General features: G+C 41.4%; 1 protein-coding gene across 7 annotated transcripts in view; it reads left to right on the plus strand.

Moving 5' to 3' along the window:
• The first annotated feature begins 540 nt into the window (after positions 1–540).
• Positions 541–23787, plus strand: part of LOC133493797 (uncharacterized) — a 41791-nt gene continuing 18544 nt past the window's right edge. For all 7 annotated transcript variants that reach the window (XM_061807598.1, XM_061807601.1, XM_061807596.1 and 4 more), the window contains exons 1-6: positions 541–1870; positions 1950–2172; positions 5674–5810; positions 6777–6933; positions 15662–16057; positions 20401–20793. In XM_061807598.1, coding sequence (XP_061663582.1) covers positions 1451–1870; positions 1950–2172; positions 5674–5810; positions 6777–6933; positions 15662–16057; positions 20401–20793 — 1726 coding nt within the window. In that variant the 5' untranslated portion in view covers positions 541–1450. The remainder of the gene's footprint in view (positions 1871–1949; positions 2173–5673; positions 5811–6776; positions 6934–15661; positions 16058–20400; positions 20794–23787) is intronic.

Genomic DNA, 23787 nt, shown 5'->3' on the forward strand with positions numbered 1-23787 from the left:
AGATTAATTACCCATGAACCTTTACGAGAGAATTATTTAAAGGGACAAGGTCCATTAAACGCCGCATAAAGAGAGAGCCAATTAACGATGTCCAGCAGCAGCGTCTGATATCGTGTTGTTTCGTTTGGGAACACTTCTTTCAAAAGAACAATCGTTCGAGTCAATGACGTAGAATCAAAGTATATACAATCGTTCGAGTCAAAGACGTAGAATCAAATAATATAAATAATACTATAAAATTCATTCTACGTCTTTGGTTCGTGTTGAGTGGGATAGGAACCATTCTGTGCAGTCTCTACGTGTCACTTGAGATACGTAGCTGTTGCAGGGCAGTAGATTCGGTCAATTTCCGAAATAAATATACATATGCAAATTTAAATACAACAAACAATGCTATAAATGGGTCATTGCCTCGCATTGGTTGGGTTATATTTATATATTATATATATCGAAGATTTGATTTTATTTTGAAGGGACGGTTGTCTTAACTTCAGTGGCTCGCTGAAATATTTCCGGTGTAAATGAGCTTGGCTTATCTTTTTCCTTCTCGCCAAGCCAAGGTTCGATAGGCTTCAGTCAGTCTTCATGAATTTAGACCGAATGTTGCGAATTTTCGACATGGCATACCCATGATCTCTACTTTAATGGACTAAAACACCACCTGTGCAATCTTCGTGTCCGGTTGGAGTCGTTACGTGCAACCTTTTCGACCTAGTTTAGCCTAGTATGCGAACAAAGAGAGAGACGATGAATGTTGCGCTACCGACGAGTACGATTTGACAAAAGTGACACTTGAGTGCGGTTGAACAAAACACACTAACAACTAAATTCTATCGGCTTTGTCTGAAAGTAATCTCCACTTTCAGACTCGTTGTTACAATTATCGTAATCTCTGGATTTTGAATCTGGCAGCGCGGTGATACTGGTTATCTCCTCTGCCACACAGTTCTGAGGACAGGGGTTAAAATCCCGGCCCCGCCAGTGTAGAGTTTATATGTTCTCTTCGTGGCTGTGTGGGTTTTCTGCGGGCACTCTGTTTTGCTCTTCAAAAACTTTTGCGGCAGATCACGCAGTTTAAAAAAAAAAAAACACGATCCGATGACAAGGTGAAACAGAGTTATTGCTACTTAAATTACTTATTCAGTTCCTACATATACTTGTGTGTTTAACAAAAGAAACCTCTGGTCATTCACTGAAAAATTAAAAGCCTTAATCCCATAGGTCATGTCATATGTACTGTAGCTTGAAAATTTGAAGTCAATACGATATCATTTAATGGTGTTTTGAGAAGATTTTTATCAGCAATTATGAATTTTCACGCCTCCGCCATTTTGGCAAGTCACATGACCTTCTTGCGAGTATGTGACGTATTCTGTTCGTAAACAAAGAAATCATGGCCGATTTGTAGTGTGTCATCACATGCAGTACCACCACCACCGGACACGTGAAAATGCCCTACTGTATTGCGAAATTTTGCCGTAATTCGCATAAAAATCATCCGAGGAAGGTTCGGTGGCACATTCTGCCCAGTAAGAAAAAGAAACATTTAAGGACCCACTGGCTAGCGAAGTGTGGTCGCCCTGAGCCATACGACAAACAGGCCAGGGTATGCAGTGAACATTTTGTGCACCCAGACGATTATTCAGAGAGTATGGTTCGGTACTCTTTGGGTTTTTTGAAGGAACCTAAACTCAATCCAGGAGCAGTCCCTTCGATATTCATTGATCGATTTGCTAAACAGGACAAAGGGTCACAACAGCTACTACTGCCGGGAAGCACACTGGTCAGCGATGCTAGTTGTGCACGTAATAGTAGTAGTTCAAGTACAAAGCGACGCAGGGAAAGATATGCAGCTAGAAGCAAGAAAAGGGTAAGTGATCCTAAATTCTGGCCTGTCGAGTTACTGTCTAATCGGGGATAGAATATTAATTCTCCATTACATTTTTCAGCTTCTTGAGGAAATGCTTTCCTCTGTCATCCCTGTTGTGGGTGGTCAGGAAATGTTATCTGGTCCAGAACAAGCAGTTGCTAGATGTACAGAAGATCTTGGCCTCCATGAAACAGACAACCCTTCCAATATTGAGGATGAAGCAAGGCTTGGTCAATCTTCAAGTGTCATGTTGCCTCCGGATTTTCACTGTAAATGCTGCAGGCAGACTATTGCTGTCAAAGGTATGTACAGTAAAGAAAATAAGTATTTGAACACTCTGCTATATTACAAGTTCTCCCACTTAAAGAAAAGAGTCTGATGTGTTGTCACAGTTTGATAGTGGTGCTAAGACCCCGTCTATTTGTGATCCTCCACAGTGGTCTTCTCCATCACTCTCTCTTTTCATGTGTTGACTTGAGCTGTTACTTGGAGGCTCCATTCCTCCGTTCTCTTGACTTTCATCTTCAAGCTTCAAATGGACACCATTCAATGGAAACTTGGCTATATCCTACTTTTCCTGTTTGTTGGAGGCGTATTCGTCATCCACTTTTTCTTTCACGTAAGAGAGTTGCAGCTCCTTGTCTTTGATGGGGGGGAACCCTTCCTCCTCCTGTTCCTCTTTGATGTGGGGAGGCTCTGGTTTCGGCCACACCAGATCTTCAGTGAGATCTGGAAGACAAACATACATGGTTTAATGAAATCAATTATGTTCTGACTTCAATAATGTTTACTGTGGTTTACATTCATATATACAATGGAGAAAATGAATATATGAACATCCTGCTATATTGCAAGTTCTCCCAATTAGAAATCATGGAGGGGTCTGAAATTTTCATCGCAACTGCATCTCCACTGTGAGAGAGATAATCTAAAAAGAAAAATCCAGAATTTTTAAAAATATTTATTTGTGTGATACAGCTGCAAATAAGTATTTCAACACCTGAGAAAACCAATGTTAATATTTGGTACAGTAGCCTTTGTTTGGAATTACATAGGTCAAACATTTCCTGTAGTTGAATTCTCATGTGTGTGAATGAGAGGGGTGGAGGGGGAAGAGAGAGGCTACAGGGAGAAGAAATAGCACAGGTAGACAACTTCAAATATTTAGGGTCAACAATCAATCAGAGCAATGATGAGTGTGGTAAGGAAGTGAAGAAATGGGTCCAAGCAGGTTGGAACAGCTGGCCGAAGGTGTCTGGTGTGTTATTTGACAGAAGAGTTTCTGCGAGGATTAAGGGCAAAGTTTATAAAACAGTGGTGAGGCCGGCCATGATGTATGGATGAGAGACGGTGGCACTCAAGAAACAACAGGAAACATATCGGGGGGTAGCAGAAATGAAGATTTTGAGGTTCTCACTCAGAGTGAGCAGGTTGGATAGGATTAGAAATGAGCTCATTCGAGGGAGACGAGGTTCGAGAGAGCAGACTTCGATGGTTTGGACATGTTCAAAGGCAAGAGAGTGAGTATATTGGTGGAAGGGTGCTGAGGATGGAGCTGCCAGAGAAAAGACCGAGAGGAAGACCAAAGAAAAGGTTGATGGACGTGGTGATGGAAGACATGAGGGCAGTTGGGGTTAGAATGGAAGATGCCGGAGATACGCTAAGGTGGAAAAAGATGACACACTGTGGCGACCCCAAATGGGACAGGCCGAAAGGAAAAGAAGAAACATTTCCTGTAGTTGTTCACCAGGTTTGCACACACTGTAGGAGGGATTTTGGCCCACTCCTCCACCCAGATCTTCTCTAGATCAGACAGGTTTCTGGACTGTGGCTGAGAAACAAGGATTTCCAGCTCACTCCAAACATTTTCCATTGGGTTTAGGTCTGGAGACTGGCTAAGCCAGTGATTTCCAACCTTTATAGAGCCAAGGCACATATTTTAAAATTGAAAAATCCCACGTCACACCAACAAAAGTAAATGTCACCAAAAATGGATCGAGTAATAACTGTATGTACTTCCTGCCATCTAATAGAAGAGGATTTTTTGTTCTTTCTGTCATTGTGCCTCACTGGCATAAATAGATTAATAAAGATACATTATTTATTAGAATAAATGTTTTTTTTAGCAATTACATAAAATTGGATAACTTCCCATTGCACACCTGAAGAGCGCTCACGGCATACTAATGTACCTCGGCACACTGTTTGGGAATCACTGGACTAGGTCACGCCAGAACCTTGATATGCTTCTTACGGAGCCACAGGAGGCACTCCTTGGTTTTCCTGGCTGTGTGCTTCGGGTCATTGTCATGTTGAAGGACCTAGCCACGACCCATCTTCAATACTCTGACTGAGGGAAAATCTCACAATACATGGCCGCGGTCATCCCCTCCTTAATACAGTGCAGTGGTCCTGTCCCATGTGCAGGAAAAACACCCCCAAAGCGTGATGCTACCACCCCCGTGCTTCACAGTAGGGATGGTATTCTTGGGATGGAACTCATCAGTCGTCTTCCTCCAAACACGGTTAGTGGAATTATGACCAAAAAGTTCAATTTTGGTCTCATCTGACCACAAAACCTCACATGACTCCTATGTATCATCCAAATGGTCATGGGCAAACTTAAGACGGGCCTTGACATGTGCTGGTTTAAGCAGGGGAACCTTCCGTGCCATGCATGATTTCAAACCATGACGTCTTTGTGTATTACCAACAGTCACCTTGGAAACGGTGGTCCCAGCTCTTTTCAGGTCATTGATCAAGTCCTGTCGTGTAGTTCTGAGCTGATTCTTCACCTTTCTAAGGATCATTGAGACGCCACGAGGTGATATCTTGCATGTGGCTCCACTCCGATTGAGATTGTCCGTTATGTTTAGCTTCTCACCACGAGGTGATATCTTGCATGTGGCTCCACTCCGATTGACATTGTCCGTTATGTTTAGCTTCTTCCATTTTCTACTGATTGCTCCAACAGTGGACCTTTTTTCACCATGGTGCTTGGCAATTTCTCCGTAGTCCTTTCCAGCCGTGTGGAGTTTTACAAATTTGTCTCTGGTGTCTTTGGACAGGTCTTTGGTCTTGGCCATGTTACAAGTTTGAGTCTTAATAACTGTATGGGGTGGACAGGTGTCTTTATGCCGCTAACGACCTCACACAGGTGCATTTGATTCAGGATAATACATGGAGTAGAGGTGGACTTTTGAAGGAGGACTAACAGGTCTTTGAGTGTCAGAATTCTAGCTGATAGACAGGTGTTCAAATACTTATTTGCAGCTGTATCACACAAATAAATCATTAAAAAAATCATACATTGTGATTTCTGGATTTTTCTTTTTAGATTATCTCTCTCACAGTAGACATGCACCTACGATGAAAAATTCAGACTCCTCATGATTTCGAAGTGGGAGAACTTGCAATATAGCAGGGTGTTCAAATACTTATTTGCTTCACTGTAGGTGGTGCGAAGATATAAAAATCAAGTTTTTTTGTTTGACTGTTTGTACTCGTACTGTTCTACTGTAGGCCATGCCAGAAAGACGACAACCACATGCAGGAATTCTTAAATGATATGTCAAACAAGAAGAAATATCAACTGAACTCTCACATCAATATTGTTTTACATATGTGCTGTATGGTCTTTTGAATCAAAATAAATCTGAAGTCCTGCAGAATCAATTCAAATAATTCCACTGATTTCCAATTGATATTCATTAGGTGTGCATTTTTTCCATTAAATTATGGGTATTAAATATTTGCCTCTGAAAATACACAGATTTGAATTATTTTTATCTACTTTATTTCAGATGCATCAATGCAGCCAGATATGGACCCAATAAGTGAGGCTGTTTCCAAGAATCACACATATTCTAAAAAACTTGAGGACATCACAGATCCTGTGCCACCTGCAAGGGCATCCTCAAAGACCGATGCAGTTCAAGATGTAAGTTATTTATGTATTTATTTATTTTGGGTTAAAGCATTTGGTTTGAACATGCATTCATTGGCTTTTAATGGAAAAGACCAATAGTATGATTTTTCTGGTGAATACTAAATTCTGTCACTTCAAGAAAAAGAATGGATTTGAAAATAGAAATCTAAATACCGTTAGCATGTTTACATTGTCATGACTCTTCTCAGTTAGTGGTTGAGATCACCATGTGAGGGTAATGTTGAAATGTTGAAGGAAAAGTGGGAATCCAGCTTGTGCCACGCTGCTGATGTTCATGCATGGAATGACAAAATGTTATTCCATGCATATGAACATGCAGTACTTGATGAAAATGACCGCAACAAGCAATGGCTCATTGTTGATTCAGCTCCACATGATTGCTTTACATGGATTGTCAAAGACAAACAATACAGGCTGATTTCAAATATTGTGCGCCCTGTATTGCCCCACTGTGAAGTTGGAGGTTTATCATTGTCTTCGCTCGCGGCCGGTTGCTCACTGAAAGTATTTTGCCCCCGATCCCCAAACTATTAATTTTTTAATAGCTCTATACACACTTACCTGTCATTTGGAACCCAAGAAGCTCTCATCCTTTCCACCTGTGCAATCCATTTTTCATGACGAATCAGGACTTTTGGAAATGTATGAAGAGTAAATCCATCCTCCCGAGTGTTCAAACACTCGGGAGGATGGATTTACTTTATTCCATCCCAAGTCACACCCGCAACTTTATCTGTGAGTATGACTGACACACACATGTACATTTTTCAAATGTGAGTGACTGGATCATCTGATCCAGTTGGGTAAAGTCTCCTAAGGGTCCAGTACTCTCGTCACCCTTGTGAGGATAAGCGAGTCAGAAAATGGATGGATTTACTGTTTCACTCATCTAAATCTGAATCTTGATATAATTTAGAACTCCAATTTTCACTTGGTTTTCTCATCCCTCTTATGTAGCGCAAAAAGTGTTGTGATCGGCGCATGAAAATGTGTGCAAGAACGACAGGAAAGTACAAGGAAGAAGTTTGTGGACCAAAAAAGGAAGAGGAGCCACAACGTCAGCTACTGGATGCTGTGTTCAATCTGCAGCCTCGATTTGCCCTACGCAGAGCAGGTTGGTTAATTTATTGCATGCATTCTAATTTGAATGATATTCTTACTTACCATTACTACCATTTGATGATGCATTTTACATAACATCATTAACATCCCGCCCTGCGTCTAACTGGCGACGAATTAACTGTGTAGTTTGCCATTCGCCTGAAGTCAGCTGGGATCGGCACTCCTACAACCCTTGTGAGGAAAAGTAGCTTGTCCCCTCCTTGTGGTGCAATCTAATACTTAGGGTGGGTGACAATAGTCAATAGTCCCTCAGCCAGTCGGGATGCACCACGCGATGAAAAAAATAATTGTAATAGCAAGGCCACATAAAGTGAACCGAGTTGTAGCGAGGGAACACTGTAAAGATGTAGCCATTGAACATGTTGAGAAAGGCTGCAGACTTGAAAGTTGTACGCATCTTGAATCAAAACAGGTTACTTTATCTACTTAAAGCTCAGGTGTCATCCCTATAAACATTCTAAAATAGATATTGTAATGAAAAATACATATAACAGTATTCACTGCAATGTCTATACAAGAAAAAAAGTGAGCGGAGAGCGCGTCATTCATGCACAAAGTTGCAGAAGTGTCATTCTACGATATCCAAGTGGTCGACATATTAGTCACATCATCTGTCCTTGACGTCATCATCACTTCCGCCGTTGAAAACGTGCAGTGCCTGCGACTACAGAAGCCGAACAACAGAGATACGCCCCTTTTGACACCAAAGCTCTTTTCGAAAAGGACAACACCACACAACCGATTGAAGTTACCGGGGCAATATTACACTATTGTTTCGAGCCCTCAGGGCAATATTACACTATTGTTTCAAGCCATATTCAGATGATATCCGATCACGGCCAAACCGCGTCCCGTCCGATCCACTCCCGCGGCGGAGATGAGCCACCGTGGCTCATCGCAGCCGGCCGGTGTGGCTTATGACAGAGCCGAGCTTTAGGGGGGTGCCCGCAGTCGAGCCGGGGCGCTTTATGCCCACACGTGACTGAGTAACGCATTCTCGGCTGGGTTCTTCAGAGCCGCCCCCATCGCAAAGCCTGACGCGCAGCCTTCGCAGAAGCTGTGACCGCTGAACACGGCGCCTCAGCCGGTGTGGCTGAGTTTCGGCGCCCGCGGTGGCATATAAGGAGGAGGTAGAGCCTAGCTATGTTGCTTTTAGGGGTATGTTCAAAGTCGCTGCAGTACGCGATGAACACTATCGAGACATTGTTGGCCAGGCGACGCCCACATCGACACATTTCATACGCGGATCTTTTGTTACGCTATGAGAGAGACCGATTACGTGGTGCGCCCCAAACTATTTTTTTTTTTTTGGAGCTGTATACACACCTACCTGTTATTTGGAACCCACGAAGCTCTCGTCCTCTGCACCCGTGCAATCCATTTTTCACAACGAACAGGGTCTCTTTCAAACTAATGAAGGGTAATTCCATTCTTCTGGGTGTTCAAGCAGTTTCCAGCAATGCAATGGGCCGGCATTTTGGCTAACACAAAGGAACAACAAGGTACCTTCCTGGAGGTAACAAACAAGTCCACCAGGGTGCGCCTCTGTCCTGTACGTCACTTCCTGCTTCTTCTCGAAAACAAATCCCTCGAGAGGATTTTCCTGGCGGGTTAAAAAGCTGTATACGTCAAAATCATGTTTTGTGGTGAAAAAACACATTTTTCATCAATAATATACCAAAAATCATCCGTTTGACGACACTTGACCTTTAATGTACCTCCAGCGGAGGAGCAGTCAACTACTCGAAGTAGGCATCCCACACAATTGTCAAACATAATCGAAGCTTGCATGTCTCTTTGAAAATATTCTCGCCCTGAAGAAAACAAAGTTCACCAACAATGACCAGTAGCTGTTTTTTACTCTCAAACACCTGAAACAAGGTACTTCAGCGGAAAACGACGCTACAGCAGACCCTCGCCGGGAGGAAAAGATGAGTCAGTCGCTATGAATAATTTGTCTCTCCGACCTCATGGATTGCTCATTCCAATAATGCTCATAATTTCTAAATATTTCAAGATTTTTCTTTTAAGAGGAAAACGCTTATTCCTGGTCCTAGATAAAGGGGAGCAAAATGGATGGAGGGGCATTTATATCTGACAAATCTTTTAGCCTCAAACAAGTTTTTTTATCTTTGGTTTCATTCTAGAAGACAGCAGTGTATTTTTTTTTAAATGAGAGCAACTGCTTATGTCTCTGAAAGGTTTATCATCTGTGGTTAGGGGTATAGCAGCCTTAAAACATGTCGAAGAAATGAAAAAAAAAACCCCACTAAATTAAAAAACATTTACTACAAATGAAAAAAATATATAATGAACGAAAAAACATTCAGAGTCCTCGTGTTACAATGTCCTCGACCTACAATATTCCGACTTTATGATGCCGGTATCTCGTCTGCCATTTTGTCCCCCATCACCAAAGTGTTTCTGCTTTGCTAATGCATATTGTCTATCTTGTGTCTGTGCGCTGGGAGTATCTGTCTTTCACACACCTTTTTACACATTATGGCCCAAAAGAAGAGCGTTGTTTTTTTTTGTTTTTAATTTTGTATTTTTTTAAGTAATGTTGGTCCAGCCGAAACAAAAGCAAATAAGCTTAACATCATAAAAAGAAAGAAAGGAGTAACACCGACGTACATTGATAAAGACTTCGGCTTCAGTTCGTCGACTGTGGTGATTTTTACTTTGGACAAAGCTCATTTTTTAGTGCACGTGAAGGATTTCACCCTGATTAAGGATGCAGTGATTTTTTTTTGGGGGGGGGGTTTGAAGGGAAAAAAAAAAACCAAAGAAATGTCTTTTGATCATTCCAAAGATGGAAAGATTTTTTTCTTTATGGATCAAGCATCAGACTCAAGGGAGGCTTAATATCAGCAGAATGTTCATTCAGGGGAAAAGCACTATGTATTTTTCTAACTTTGAAAGAGCAGAAAAGCAAAGATGCGAAGGAGGAATTTACCCCCAACAAGGGCTACCTGCACATGCTTAACAATAATTAAGCACAGCCTTCTCTCATTCTTTGCCATCCACCTCTCGCAGTAATGGTAAGTAAAGCATGTTGTTTTTCTATTTTCATGTATTTTTACTGTTTTTATGCAAAGTATTTTGACGTGAATTCTGACATTAATGGTGAAATCCGACTTACGTGGAAATTCGGGTTATGTCACCAGCATAGATAGAGAGAGCTCATAGATCAAGGACTCCCTGTATATGAAAGATGGATCAAAAATGTTTTTCGCCCGATTTAATTTTATGCATGTATTTTTTGCAACGCAACCCGCATGCTGAATGAGGGAACACTGGACTGGGCACAATGGCTACTTAGACTTGATGTCTTAGATGTCTTTTGCGGAGCCAATCAATGACATCATTGATCGAATCAGTGAATTATGACAATTAAGCTGATCAATCGATCAGCATAAAATGCTCATGAATGTCCGTTACCTATATCTCCGGTCAAATTTAAGCAGATCCAAGGTCTAGACGTTGAGCGTGCTTTCTCATGTGTGAGAAGTTCTCTTTTAGGGAAGAGTAAAAATCCAGCAGTGAGACTGGACTCACTCACCATGTTCTGTCTCATTTGCTCTGATAAAATTAACTATTGTAGAAACAACAACAAGATGGGAAGAGAAATGGAGGAGGGTTATTTTAAAGGAAGAGCTCGCGAAGAATGTCTTGGAGGTGAAAAGAGTATCAGATCGAGTGATGAGGCTGGAACTTGAAACTGAAGGTGTCAAGTATAATGTGATTAGCCGCTATGCCCCACAAGTAGGATGGGACCTAGATTTGAAAGAAAAATTCTGGAAGGAACTAGAGAAATTACTTCTCAGCATCCCAGACACAGAGCGGGTGGTGATTGGTGCTGATTGTAATTGACATTTTGGTGAAGGAAACGGGTGATGAAGAAGTGATGGGTAAATAAGGCATCCAGGAAAGGAACTTTGAGGGACAGATGGTGGTGGACTTTGCAAAAAGGATGGAGATGGCTGTAGTGAACACTTATTTCCAGAAGAGGGAGGAACATAGAGTGACCTACAAAAGCGGAGGTAGGAGCACGCAGGTCGATTATATTTTGTGCAGACAATATAATCTGAAGGAGGTTACCGACTGTAAAGTTATGGTATGGGAGAGTGTAGCTCGACAGCATAGGATGGTGGTGTGTAGGATGACTGGTAGTGGTTAGGAAGATTAAGCAGACAAAGGTAGAGCAGAGAACCATTTGGTGGAAGCTGGGAGAGGAAGAATGTTGTGCAGCCTTTCAGAAAGAGGTGAGACAGGCTGTTGATGGACAGGAGGTGCTCCCAGAAGACTGGACTACCACAGCTAAGGTGATCAGAGAGACAGGCAGGAGAGTACTTGGTGTGTCTTTTGGTTGGAAAGGGGAGAAGGAGACTTTGTGGTGGAACCCCAAAATACAGGAAGTCATACAATGAAAGAGGTAAGCGAAGAAGAAGTGGGACACTGAGAGGAGGCGAAAACCCATGACCCACATCCTATCTCTTGGTGTGTGTGTGTGTGTGTGTGTGTGTGTGTGTGTGTGTGTGTGTGTGTGTGTGTGTGTGTGTGTCACAATAAAGCAGCACCCCCTATTGACTGGCACTCAGCATCTTCCTGGCTGAACATCCCTCCATTTGGCTAGGAGCAATGTTAATCGTTTTTGTGTGTCGAGGTTGAGGGGTGTCAATACCCATGTCAATACCCATTCCTGTATGTTGGTTACCTAATCCATTGTCATACAACTTTTTTATTTATTCATCTTTTTTCACCATTGCCCCCAAGAAATTAATGGCCGGTGCTAGTGAGGAGAAGAATAGACCTTTCTGACTGGAAAGCTCATTCGAGGGACAGCCAAAGCTGGATGTTTTGGAGAAAAGTTCGAGAGAGTAGACTTCAATGTTTTGGACATGTCCAGAAGCGGGAGAGTACGTATATTAGTAGAAGGGTGCTGAGGATGGAGCTGCTAGGCAAAAAGAGTGAGGGGAAAACCAAAGAGAAGATTGATGAATGTTGTGAGGGAAGAAAAATAGTCAGTCGGCCGCTCTGTTTCTCAGTGGAAACTCCATCTTTCCAGCGATGTCCTCAACTGTCTTGTTATAGTGCATCAGGAGAGTGGCACATTCTCAAATGCTCTCTTTTTCTCCGGGGATATCAGCGCAATAGGTTGCGATAAGCACTCCTGAATAAACTCTCTGTCAGAAAATACTCAAGTTTTTTCGGGCGACTTTGTGCATGTCCATGTGTGCAAGGTTTGGTGAAAGAAATAATCCTTGTTGGCTTTGCAGTTTCCGTTCTTCAGAGATTTCTGTATTCATCCTCATACTTGTAATTTTAGTCTTTTAACAGCAAACCACAGTGTTAACTGGTGTATTGTACCACAAATTAAGCACACGGCTTTAACCTTTGACTTCTCCAAAGAAGTACTTGGCAGTCCATGTCTTATTGATTATCTTATTTTGTGTGTGTGCATGTCCTTTTCGGGTCTTCGATCTAGCAGAACGGTAATCAGTATCCCCTTTATCTCGGAACAGTTTTACTCTGTCATAGTGGAGTTTTTCAGCTTCCTCTGTGACTTACACATCTATTTTAACTGAGGTTTTATTGAGGATCTGAGTTGATTAGTTGACCAGAATTTCCAGCGGGGTGAGAGAGCAAAAAATAATAAAAAGTACTAATTGTAAACAGAATAATAAGTGAATCATTCCATAGTTTCAACAAAGAAATATTAAATAGGAATGTTGCTCTCCACCCTGTGAAGAAAGAGGACAGGATCGGACAGGGCAAGGACAGGAGAAGAAGATGCAAGACTAAGATCGTGAACTGGCCTGTACAACTGGAATGTGATGGGACTGACTAAGTAAATTAGAGAAGTCTATCGAATACAATAAGATAAGTGAGGAATATATATAATATATATAGATAAGTGAGTGAGAGAGAATATAAGTGAGGTCATACATAAGCTGTCTGTAAATATATACAGTAATAAGTGAGTCGTCCCACACCCAATGAAAGAATCCCAGAGGTGTGTGCCTCCTGATGCATGCAAATAAATTTAGACCACTGTGTATGCAAAAACACTGACAGAAATGTCCTAGAATTTCTGTGATTGCAACATGTAGAATAAAGACCTCACCTCAATCAATCGAGGGCAGGACCTGGACCAGGGATCCACTCGAGAGAAATCCCGTGGGCAGGACACATCACATGCCGAGGGACCCAGGGTGAGTCCCCAAGCCCTCCAAGGTGTCCTGAGAACTGGGCACCGGATGGTAGCTGCAGAGACCCAATCTCATCACGTCCACCACCGCCCCACATGGCCCCACCCATGGCCTAGAGAATGCGCAGGTCTAAGTTAAACTCAACTCACACTGGACACTCATGTGCCTGAGGAGCATCTGCAGCATTTGCACAATGGACATTCTCAAATTATCGCACTACTCGTCACTTTAAACTGCATCCACTTCTTGACATCTCTGCGCACAATGATTATTGCAACGGACAATTTTTCCGAGTCATTTCAAACTCCTGTCATTGTTGGAAGACTGCACCTTTTGTTGTTTTGTTGTTGCAATTGAGTGGCTCCAACAACCAGAGACAAATTTCTTGTGTTTTCTAGACATACCTGGAAAATAAATATGATTCTTATTCAAGGTGTGTACAAAAGAACACTAAATAATATAGTGGGAGAGTAGGGAATGAAGTTATTTGTTTTGATTTTTCTGTATGTTTTGAGTGCTTTTGATTTTGAAGTTCCTATGTCTGTGTTTTTATTTCCATGACATAACAGGAAGTTGTTTTCTTGCATAATGGTGAAGGCGTGAAGAACTAAAACAGAGATACACAGAGAAAATTGTTTAAGATAAAGGATAGAAAGAACTGTTATTAAATGATTGAAAGTCTGGTTAAGAAGGGAGAGAAGAAAGGAGACAAGCTCTTGTGCTGGTTATAGGAATGGCAGACATTGGAGGCAATTTGACCCGTCAATATTCTGGACCTTAATTTTAATTTTTAATAATAATATATGTGTATATATTTTTTTTATTGTTCAGCAACGTGTAGAGCTCATGCACCTATATCATAAAATCATGTGACTCGCCATATTGACAAAGCATTGTTGCTAGTTAATTGTGTTGAGATGAAACAAAATGTCTTATACCATGACATCCAGGGTTTATCTGATACAGTTAAACATTTAGAAGGTGATAATAAATGAAGGTACGTCTAAAAATTTTCGAAACTTGGCATAGAGGACCCATACTTAATGGCGAAGTCGATGTTTTCGCCGATAATGAAGTGGACTTTTAATTCGCTTCTGCATTTTGGACAACTGGATATACACATGTATCTGGTGCATAAATCGCCAATTTACACAGAAGAGAGAAAGCGTATAAAGTCTGGATGCATACAAATACTTCATTGCTGGATCTGTTCTCAATCAGGAATAAATCCCACATAGTGATGGACCCACTCAGATTTTTTTCAATACAAATCCCAATATTTAAATGACCTGGTTTTACGCCAAGTCGCATTCATTAACTAAAATTGGGAAAAAAATTGTAAGGCAGAGAGTCGTCTCCTCTGTACACGGAAGCGTATTGCTACCACACGTTAACCTCTGTAAACCACTCTGCGACAGATGGTTTTTCTTTTTTTAAACACACATTTATCTCAAATGAGTCAACGTGGCATTATAAATTCTTCTTGGTAATTTGAGATTAAGAAAAATTCCTCCCTAAAATGAAATGATCGGGTGTGTCTATTTGGTTGGGAACCATCCATCACGTTTAATTGCCGAAATCCATTGATCTTTTGTGGTCTTTTCAGCTGGTATGCTATAGAATGATGTCATTTATAAAGACTACAATGATGTTACTCGTGATCTTTCCAAGTAAAAAGTACTCACCCTGAATTACATGCGCAGTATGATTCCACCATTTTATCCTGTTGGATTTCAATACGAAGTTTCCGAGGCATCAAACTTTTTTGCATCGATCGCCAATGTTTCGCTGTAACTCTGGCATTGCGTCCTACTCTGTCCAATATCCTTATTCTGTTTACATATCCTCGCGTGAAATAGTTGAGACATCTATGTAGAACCCTCTAGGACAAGTCTGGTGCATTTGTCAAAAAACATACTGTAATGTTACCAGGAATACGCAATAGACAATCCACTTCAAACCTGTTCTGTTCAGTCGCCATTTTGGAATATTGTGGGAGATGGCAACTGTTGCTAAGGTGGGCGGAGCTGAAGGTCACCCGTCGGAAAGGTCCATTCCTTTTTCCACCCCAGTTATGCACTGAATTTGGTCTCCACTTCTGCCACTGATGTTACATAAAGACTGCTTGATTTTGGCGAAGAAAAGGGGGCAAGTTTTCAAGTACAATTAATCATTGACACAACTGACTGATGGTGTTGAAAATTATTGACAATTTCATTCTAATGAGCAAAAAATAAGACAATTTGTAAATGAATAATTGACCATTTAAACTCCTTCCCCATTTCAGTTCAGGATTTTTTTTTTTTACTGGTGGCTAAAACCAAGCCCATTTGGACTTTTTTCCTTACTGAACATTTGTCCTCTCTCACTACATAAGTCATTTTATCAGTGGCTATCGGCCCCAATTGTGACTTACTTTGTAATAATAACAGACCATTTCTACTACTGCAGTTAAATAATGCAAACGAATTAGATATGACCCCTTTGTGTTTGTCATTTGTTTTGCAGATGTCAGTGAAAATCTTCGAGAGTGGCAGCAGTTAGTGTTCCATCACATCAAAGAGGAAGAGGAGCGTGAAGACGTTAAATGCATCAAAGAGGAGGAGTTCCTACACATAAAAGAGGAAGAGCAGGAAGAAATCATTCAGGTTCCATCCACTGGTGTCCATTTAAAGAGAAAAGATGAAGGTCAAAATGAGGAGAGACGAGGAGCGCAGCCTCCAAACAGGAACTGTTCAAGTGATCAAGACCATTGTGAAGGATCACAAACAGACGGTCGTGATGATGAACAGTCAGAAGGTGACATGACATGTCACAGTTCCAACGAATGCTGGAAATGTTCTCAGTGTAGGAAAGCTTTTGCCTGTGTGAGGAATTTGAAACAACACATGAAAACGCGCACAGGTGAGAAGCCTTTTGGATGCTTAGTTTGTGGCCAAGGATTAACTTGGAAGGGAGCCTTAAAAATACACAAAAGAACACACACCAGTGAGAAACCTTTTTCCTGCTCAGTTTGCGGTCAAAGATTGTCAAAGATTCCGTATTAAAAAAAAAAAAAGTGGCGCAGCTTAGAAGGAACATTGGTCAAGATTACACAAAATAAGCACCGTTTTTCAATATCTATGTAATTCTACTCGTAACAAATTTTACGCGCGGGATTCTTCGTGCTCGACTGTGCAGATTTGTGTGATGGCATGTGGGCGCATATGTCAGATTGCAGTGACTGACGTACACAACTTAATTCCACTAAAATTAATAAATTCCACAAACTATGAATTAAAAATAAACATTAACTTTCAATTTTTTGTGAAGTACCAAGGACGTTTGCCTTTGACGGCTTTTGACAATCTTGCGGGTATGTACTAGGCAAACATCATCCAAGTGAGCGATAGCCCGACTAGTTAACACATTTTCCAGATGATTCTTTTGAATAAATTTGGATATGTCATGGAATTTCGTCAACACTTTTTTTATTCTGGCTGTCGGGATAGTGGATGCCGCCTCCTCTATGCCATCCTCACAATGTTATGTTTCCTCTCAGGTAGTCTTCATTTTCATCATCGTTGTTCTGATCAAAGCTCATAAATGTACAGCCACAAATGCGTTGTTTTTTGTTATTAGGAAATGCTAAGAAGAATAAATGCTAAGTTTAAACTGAAATCGCTTTTATATATTTTGGTTTTGAAATTAGCTCAGTCAAAATGTTTTGAGAAATTAATTTTTTTGCCCAATGTGATGTCAAGCTCAAGGCCAGGGGGGAAAGATGAGGCCCGCCACTTCATTTTATGTGGCCCCCGTAAGAAAATCATGTCAACTACTGTGATTCTTGCTGAAATCTGGACCCAAATCCCATCCATCCATACGTGCCTGTCAAATCACAGTGACTGAGTATACCTCCCCGATGAGGGGAGTGGCGGACAGAAAAAAAAATCATTCTGATTTCAAAACAATTTATTAGCCATTTACCGTGACAATAATTTGGTTCATAACAAAAGTAATGCCAGAGGGAAGCAGGTTAAACTGGTGATGACCAAGATGTGAAGACTCTTTTACAATATTAGTCGCTTTGCTGTGATAGCGGGAGTTGGCAATGTCCTCTAGGGAGGGCATAGAGCAGCCAGTGATCTTCTGGGCACTGTTAACAGTCTTTGCAGAGCTTTCCGCTGGTGTGCATCTAGCATACCACACTGCGATACAGTATATGAGGATGCTCTCAACGGTGGCTCTATAGAAGGCCTGCAGCAGCTTGGCTTTCAAGTTGTTCTTCCTGAGCACTCTCTGGAAGCTGCTGGGCCATTTTCACCACCGCAGTGGTTTTTACAGTCCAAGTGAGTTTGTCCGTGATGTAGACCTCCAGAAATTTGAACGAGTGGACGCCGCTCTTCTAGAAGTCCAGGAGGATTTCCTTGGTCTTTATGGTGTTCAGTGTAAGGTTGTTTGCAGAAGACCACTGAAAATTTACCAATCTCGTCTCTGTAGGCAGACTCATCTCCTTCTGAGATGAACCCGATCACGGTGGTATCACCAGCAAACTTGATAATGGAGTTGCTGGGATGGGCTGGTATGCAGTCATATGTGTACAAAGTATAGCAGAGATCTCAGTACACAGACTTGGAGGGAGCCGGTACTAAGGATGATTGAGGAAGAGAGGTGTGGGCCAAGTCTGACAGACTGTGGACGGTTTGTGAGGAAGTATTTAATCCAGCAGCAGGTGGAAGGAGATTTTTATTTTTAGTTTTTTTATGTAACTCTTCAAAGGTTTTTCCACACCCTGTTGATGCTATTTTGGCCCATTCATCCATGCTGCTTATCTCGAGTATTGATTTCTTGGGGCTGTCACTGGGCCGCACAGACTTTCAACTCCCTCTGGAGATGTTCTATGCGATTGAGATCTGGAGACTGGTCAGGCCACTCCAGAAGCTTGAAATCCTTCTTACTAAACCACTCCTGCGTTTTCCCCAGCGGTGTGTTTGGGATCATTGTCATGCTGAAAAACCCAGTCCCGTTTCATCTTGTCCTTGCTGAGGAAAGGAGGTTTTCACTCAAAACCTCACAATACATGGCCCCATTTCTTCTTTCATTTACATGATTTCATTGTCCTGTTCTCTTTGCAGAAAAAAACCCAGCCCCAAAGCATATTTCCATTTCCAATGCTTCACCTTTGGGACCATAAAGTTGTATTTTGGTTTAATCTGACCATATGACATATTCTTAATCCTCTTCTGGATCATCCAAATCCTCTCTAGCAAGCTTCAGACAGGCCTGGATGTGCACTGGTTAAAGCAGGCCTTTGTCATTTTTGTCCCACCCCTCTGCAGATCATTCACTATGTGCCCTCGTGTGATTCTCTGATTTTTTTCACTCTCTGTTTTTGGTTTCGACCCCACGGAGTGAGATCTTGTGTGGACCCCCAGTTCAAAGGAGCTTTTCAATGGTCTTGTATGTCTTTGATTTTTCTAACAGTTGATTTATTCACACCAAGCTGCTTCCCTATTGCTGTAAGGTTATCAGGAGACCTAGATGAGTAAATGATAAGATTTCCTCCCAAAAAAAACTGAACATCTCAACAACAACAAAAAGTGAAAAAGAGTAAGATCAGTTTTAGAAAAGTACCAATGGCATGGAAAATTTACCTAATCCCGCATTTCTGTTGAATAGCAAATGAATAGATTCCCCTCCAAACGTATTGGGACAGACAAGTAAATTCCTTTTTTCTTTTGTACAAGTTATTTGAGCTTCAGATCAAAGAAGAACTTTTAACAATTTATTTGTGTGATACAGCTGCAAATAAGTATTTGAACACCTGAGAAAACCAATGTTAATATTTGGTACAGTAGCCTTTGTTTGCAGTCACATGGGTCAAACATTTCCTGCAGATGTTCTTCAGGTTTGCACATAATACAGGAGGAATTTTGGCCCACTCCTCCACACAGATCTCTAGATCAGACTGGTTTCTGGGCTGTCGCTGAGAAACATGGAATTTGAGCTCCCTCCAAAGAGTTTCTATTGGGTTTAGGTTCTGGAGACTGGCTAGGCCACACCAGAACCTTGATATGCTTCTTACGGGAGGCACTCCTTGGTTTTCCTGGCTGTGTGCCTCGGGCCATTGTCATGTTGAAAGACCCAGCCACTAACAATGTTCAATGCCCTGACTGAGAGAAAGAGGTTGTTCCCCAAAATCTCACAATACATGGCAGCAGTCATCCTCTCCTTAATACAGTGCAGTCGTCCTGTCCCATGTGAAGAAAAACACCCCCATGCTTCACAGTAGGGATGGTGTTCTTGGGATGGACCTCCAAACACGTTTAGTGGAATTATGACCAAAAAAGTTCCATTTTGGTCTCATCTGACCACAAAACTTTCTCCCTTGACTCCTCTGTATCATCCAAATGGTCATTGGCAAACTTAAGATGGGGCTTGACGTGCTGGTTTTAGCAGGGGAACCTTCCGTGCCATGCATGATTTCAAACCATGACGTCTTAGTGTATGACCAACAATCACCTTGGAAACGGTGGTCCCAGCTCTTTTCTGGTCATTGACCAAGTCCTGTTGTGTCGTCCTGGGCTGATTCCTCACGTCTCTAAGGATCATATAGACCCCATGAAGTGATATCTTGCATGGGGCTCCACTCCGATTGAGATTGACCATGTTTAGCTTCTTCTATTTTCTAATGATTGCTCGAACAGTGGACCTTTTTTCACCAAACTGCTTGGCAATTTCTCCGTAGCCCTTTCCAGCCGTGTGGAGTTGCACAAATTTGTCTCTGTTGTCTTTGGATAGGTCTTTGGTCTTGGGCATGTTACAAGTTTTAGTCTTACTAATTGTGTGGGGTGGACAGTTGTCTCTATGCCGGTAACGACCTCACGCAGGTGCATCTGATTCCGGATAATACGTGGAGTTGCAGTGAACTTTTAAAAGCAGCCTAACAGGTCTTTCAGCGTCATAGTTCTAGCTGATAGAGAGTTGTTCAAATAATTATTTGCAGCTGTATCACAAATAAATTGTGAAAAAATCATACATTGTGATTTCTAGATTTTTTTCTTCTTTTATATTATCTCTCACAGTGGACATGCACCTACAAAGAAAATTTCAGACCCCTCCATGATTTCTAAGTGGGAGAACTTGCACTATCGCAAGATGTTCATATATTTCTTTTCTCCACTGTATATATGAATGTAAACCACAGTACACATTATTGAATTCAGAACACGATTTATTTCATTAAACCATGTTTGTTTGTCTTCCAGATCCCACGGAAGATGTTGTGTGGCCGAAACCAGAGCCTCCCCACATCAAAGAGGAACAGGAGGAGGAAGAGTTCCCCCCCATCAAAGACAGGGAGCTGCAACTCTCTTACGTGAAAGAAAAAGTGGATGATGAATACGCCTCCAACAAACAGGAAAAGGAGGATAAGGAGGATATAGCCAAGTTTCCATTGAATGGTGTCCATTTGAAGCGTGAAGATGAAAGTCAAGAGAACGGAGGAATGGAGCCTCCAAGTAACAGCTCAAGTCAACACATGAAAAGAGAGAGTGATGGAGAAGACCACTGTGGAGGATCACAAATAGACGAGGTCTTAGCACCACTAGCAAACCGTGACAACACATCAGACTCTTTTGATGACGACGAACAGTCTGGAGGTGAGATGACGTCACCCTCACAACAAACGATGGAAATGTTCTCAGTGTGGGAAAACTTTGTGTGACAAGAACAATTTGAACCAACTCATGACAATACACACTGGGGGGAATTTTTTTGCCTGCTCTGATTGTGGTCAGATATTTTCTTGGACGGGATACTTAAAAATATGCACTCGAACCCACAATGGTGATAAACCTTTTGCTTGTTCAGTTTGTGGTAAAAAAATTCTCCAAAAAAGGAAATTTAATCAAGCACACAATAATACACACTGGAGAGAAGCCTTGTGCCTCTTCAGTTTGTAACCAAAGATTATATCAAAACTCCATATAATATTTATCACCTTGATGGTAATACGAGTCAGAAAAAGTGAGCTGGGAGTGTTTTATCAAAGCGTAAAGTTGCAAAAGTATGACTTGACATCCCAGTGGCGACCATATTGTCTGTGACGTCTCATGCACTGAAGAACTGACATAAAGCACGCAGTGAAACCAGCGCACTTTTGTTAATCTGTATAACGCAGCCTCTGTACACAGATGTGTCCCGAAGTGACTTTTGTTTTTCTTCTTATCGAGGACTGCCGTAATAACCCCAGTCATGGCTCCAAAGAAGGCAAGTTGGTTGATTAAAGTTATTCTGCACTTTTGTTAATAAAAAAAGTTTACAAGGCTGGGAGCCGAGTCGCTACAGATGCAACAATGCAGTCCCAGCCTAGCGTACTCTGCTACTAAAGCATTTTAAGCAAAAAATAATTATATTTCTTAAATTATTTTATTATTTAAAGTATTTAAACTACATGTATTTATACTATGCAGTTTATTATCAGGAACAGCTCAAAGAAATGCTTTAAAAACCCCAATTTTTTAGGCTTGAAACGCATTATTTCTTTTTCCATTCATTTTAATGGGAAACATAGATTCGGTTTTAGAACAAATCACTTCTCGAACTGTTTTCTGGAATGGATTGTGGTCGAGAACCGAGGCATCACTGTATTCTTCTTAGTATTTATAATGCCAAGTTGACTCATTTGAGAACAGTGCATATTTAAAAAAAAAAAATTGTCACAGAGAGGTTTACGGAGGTTGTGTGGCCGCTTCCATGTATGGAGGATATGACGCCCTGTCCCAATTTTTTTTACCAATCATAGTTAATGAATGCGAGTTTGTGTAAAACCAGGGGTCATTTATTTAAATACAGGTATTTGTATTCGAAAAAACCTGAGTGGGTCCATCACTATGTGGGATTTATTCCTGATTCCTAACAGATCCAGCAATGAAGTATTTGTATGCGTCCAAACTTTTCTACGCTTTCAAATTCTTCCATCTAAATCCCAATGATTTACTCACCAGATACATCTGTATATCCAGTTGTCCAAGTCAAGCGGAAGCGGGTTAACAGTCCACTTTCTTATCTGTAAAAACATTGACTTCAGCATTAAATATTCGTCCTCTGTGCCAAGGGTCTCTCATATTCCTTCCTTTATTGTCACCTTCTAAATGTTGAATGGTATCAGACAAAACTCCGGGTGTCGTGGTGTAAGAAATCTGTTTCATCTCAACAGAATTAACTTGCAACAATGTTTTGTTTGACCGGCAACATGGGGAGTCATGTGATTTTATGACGTAGGTGCACGAACTCTATATATAACAGGCGGGGGGGCAGGGTACACCCTGAACTGGTCTCCAGCCAATCGCAGGGCACATAGAGACAAACAGCTGCACCCACAATCACACCTGGGGGCAATTTAGAATGTCCAATTAATGTTGCATGTTTTTAGGATGTGGGAGGAAACCGGAGTGCCTAGAGAAAACCCACACAGGCACGGGGAGAACATGCACGTTCTGCACAGGTGGGGCCGTGATCGAACCCTGGTCGTCAGAACTGTGCAGCCAACACTGTGCAGCGGCTTCTCCTGATTTTGTGTCGTTTCTTTCAAACGAACAAGCGTTTAAGTTAACTGGAAACCATTCTGTGCAGTCTCTACACTTGAGATACGTAGATGTTGCAGTGCAGAAGACCAAAAGAGGTAAATTTCCATAATAAAATACACTGACACGCAAATTGCTATACAACAAAAATGATATAAATTGGTCATTTTTCGCCATGGTTGGGTTATAGAAGAGGTTAATGTAATTATTTTAAACCCGTAGCATTGATGTGACTGTTGGCCGAAGATTTGCTTTCATTTTGAAGAGACGGCTGATTTGACTTCAGTGGCTCGAGTCGGTGGTCTGGTGCTGAAATATTTCCGGTGTAAGTGATCCTGGCTAATCTTTTTCCTTCTCGCCATGCGGGAGTAGGTTTGATCAGCTTCAGTTAGTCTTCCTGAATTTGGACCGAATGTTGTGAATCGTCGACATGGGATACCTTTGATCTCTACTTTAGTGGAATAAAACATCATCTGTGCAATCTTTGTGTCCGGTTGGAGTCATTACCTGCACATTGAAGCTTTTCGCCCTAGTTTAGCCTAGCTTGTGAACAAAGAGAGAGATGATCAACGTCACGCGAAGCAGCGATCAAGGGTGAGGCAAAGTCTTCTTTGCTCTACCGACGAGTAAGATATGAGAAAAGTGACACTTGCAGTTAAAAAAAAACACACACACACACACTAACAACTAAATTCTGTTGGCTTTGTCTGAAAGTAAAGTAATCTCCCCTTGAGTCGTTATAATTATTGTAATTTGATTATGAATCTGGGGACACGGTGCGTACTAGTTATCTTGTCTGCCAAACAGTTCTGATGACCGGGGTTCAAATCACACCCCCGCCAGCGTCGAGTTTCCATGTTCTTCCCATGGCTGTGTGGGTTTTCTGCGGGCACTACGTTTTCCTTTTAAAATCTTTTGGGGCCGAAAAAAAAAAAAGATCAGATGACAGGATGGAACAATGAGTTATTGCTACTTAAATTACCTATTCATTTACTACATATACTTGTGTGTGCTCTGGTCATTCACTGAAAAATTAAAAGCCTTAATCCCATAGGTCATGTCATATAT

Source organism: Syngnathoides biaculeatus, chromosome 20 (genome assembly GCF_019802595.1).
Source record: "Syngnathoides biaculeatus isolate LvHL_M chromosome 20, ASM1980259v1, whole genome shotgun sequence".
In the NCBI taxonomy this organism is placed as follows: domain Eukaryota; kingdom Metazoa; phylum Chordata; class Actinopteri; order Syngnathiformes; family Syngnathidae; genus Syngnathoides; species Syngnathoides biaculeatus.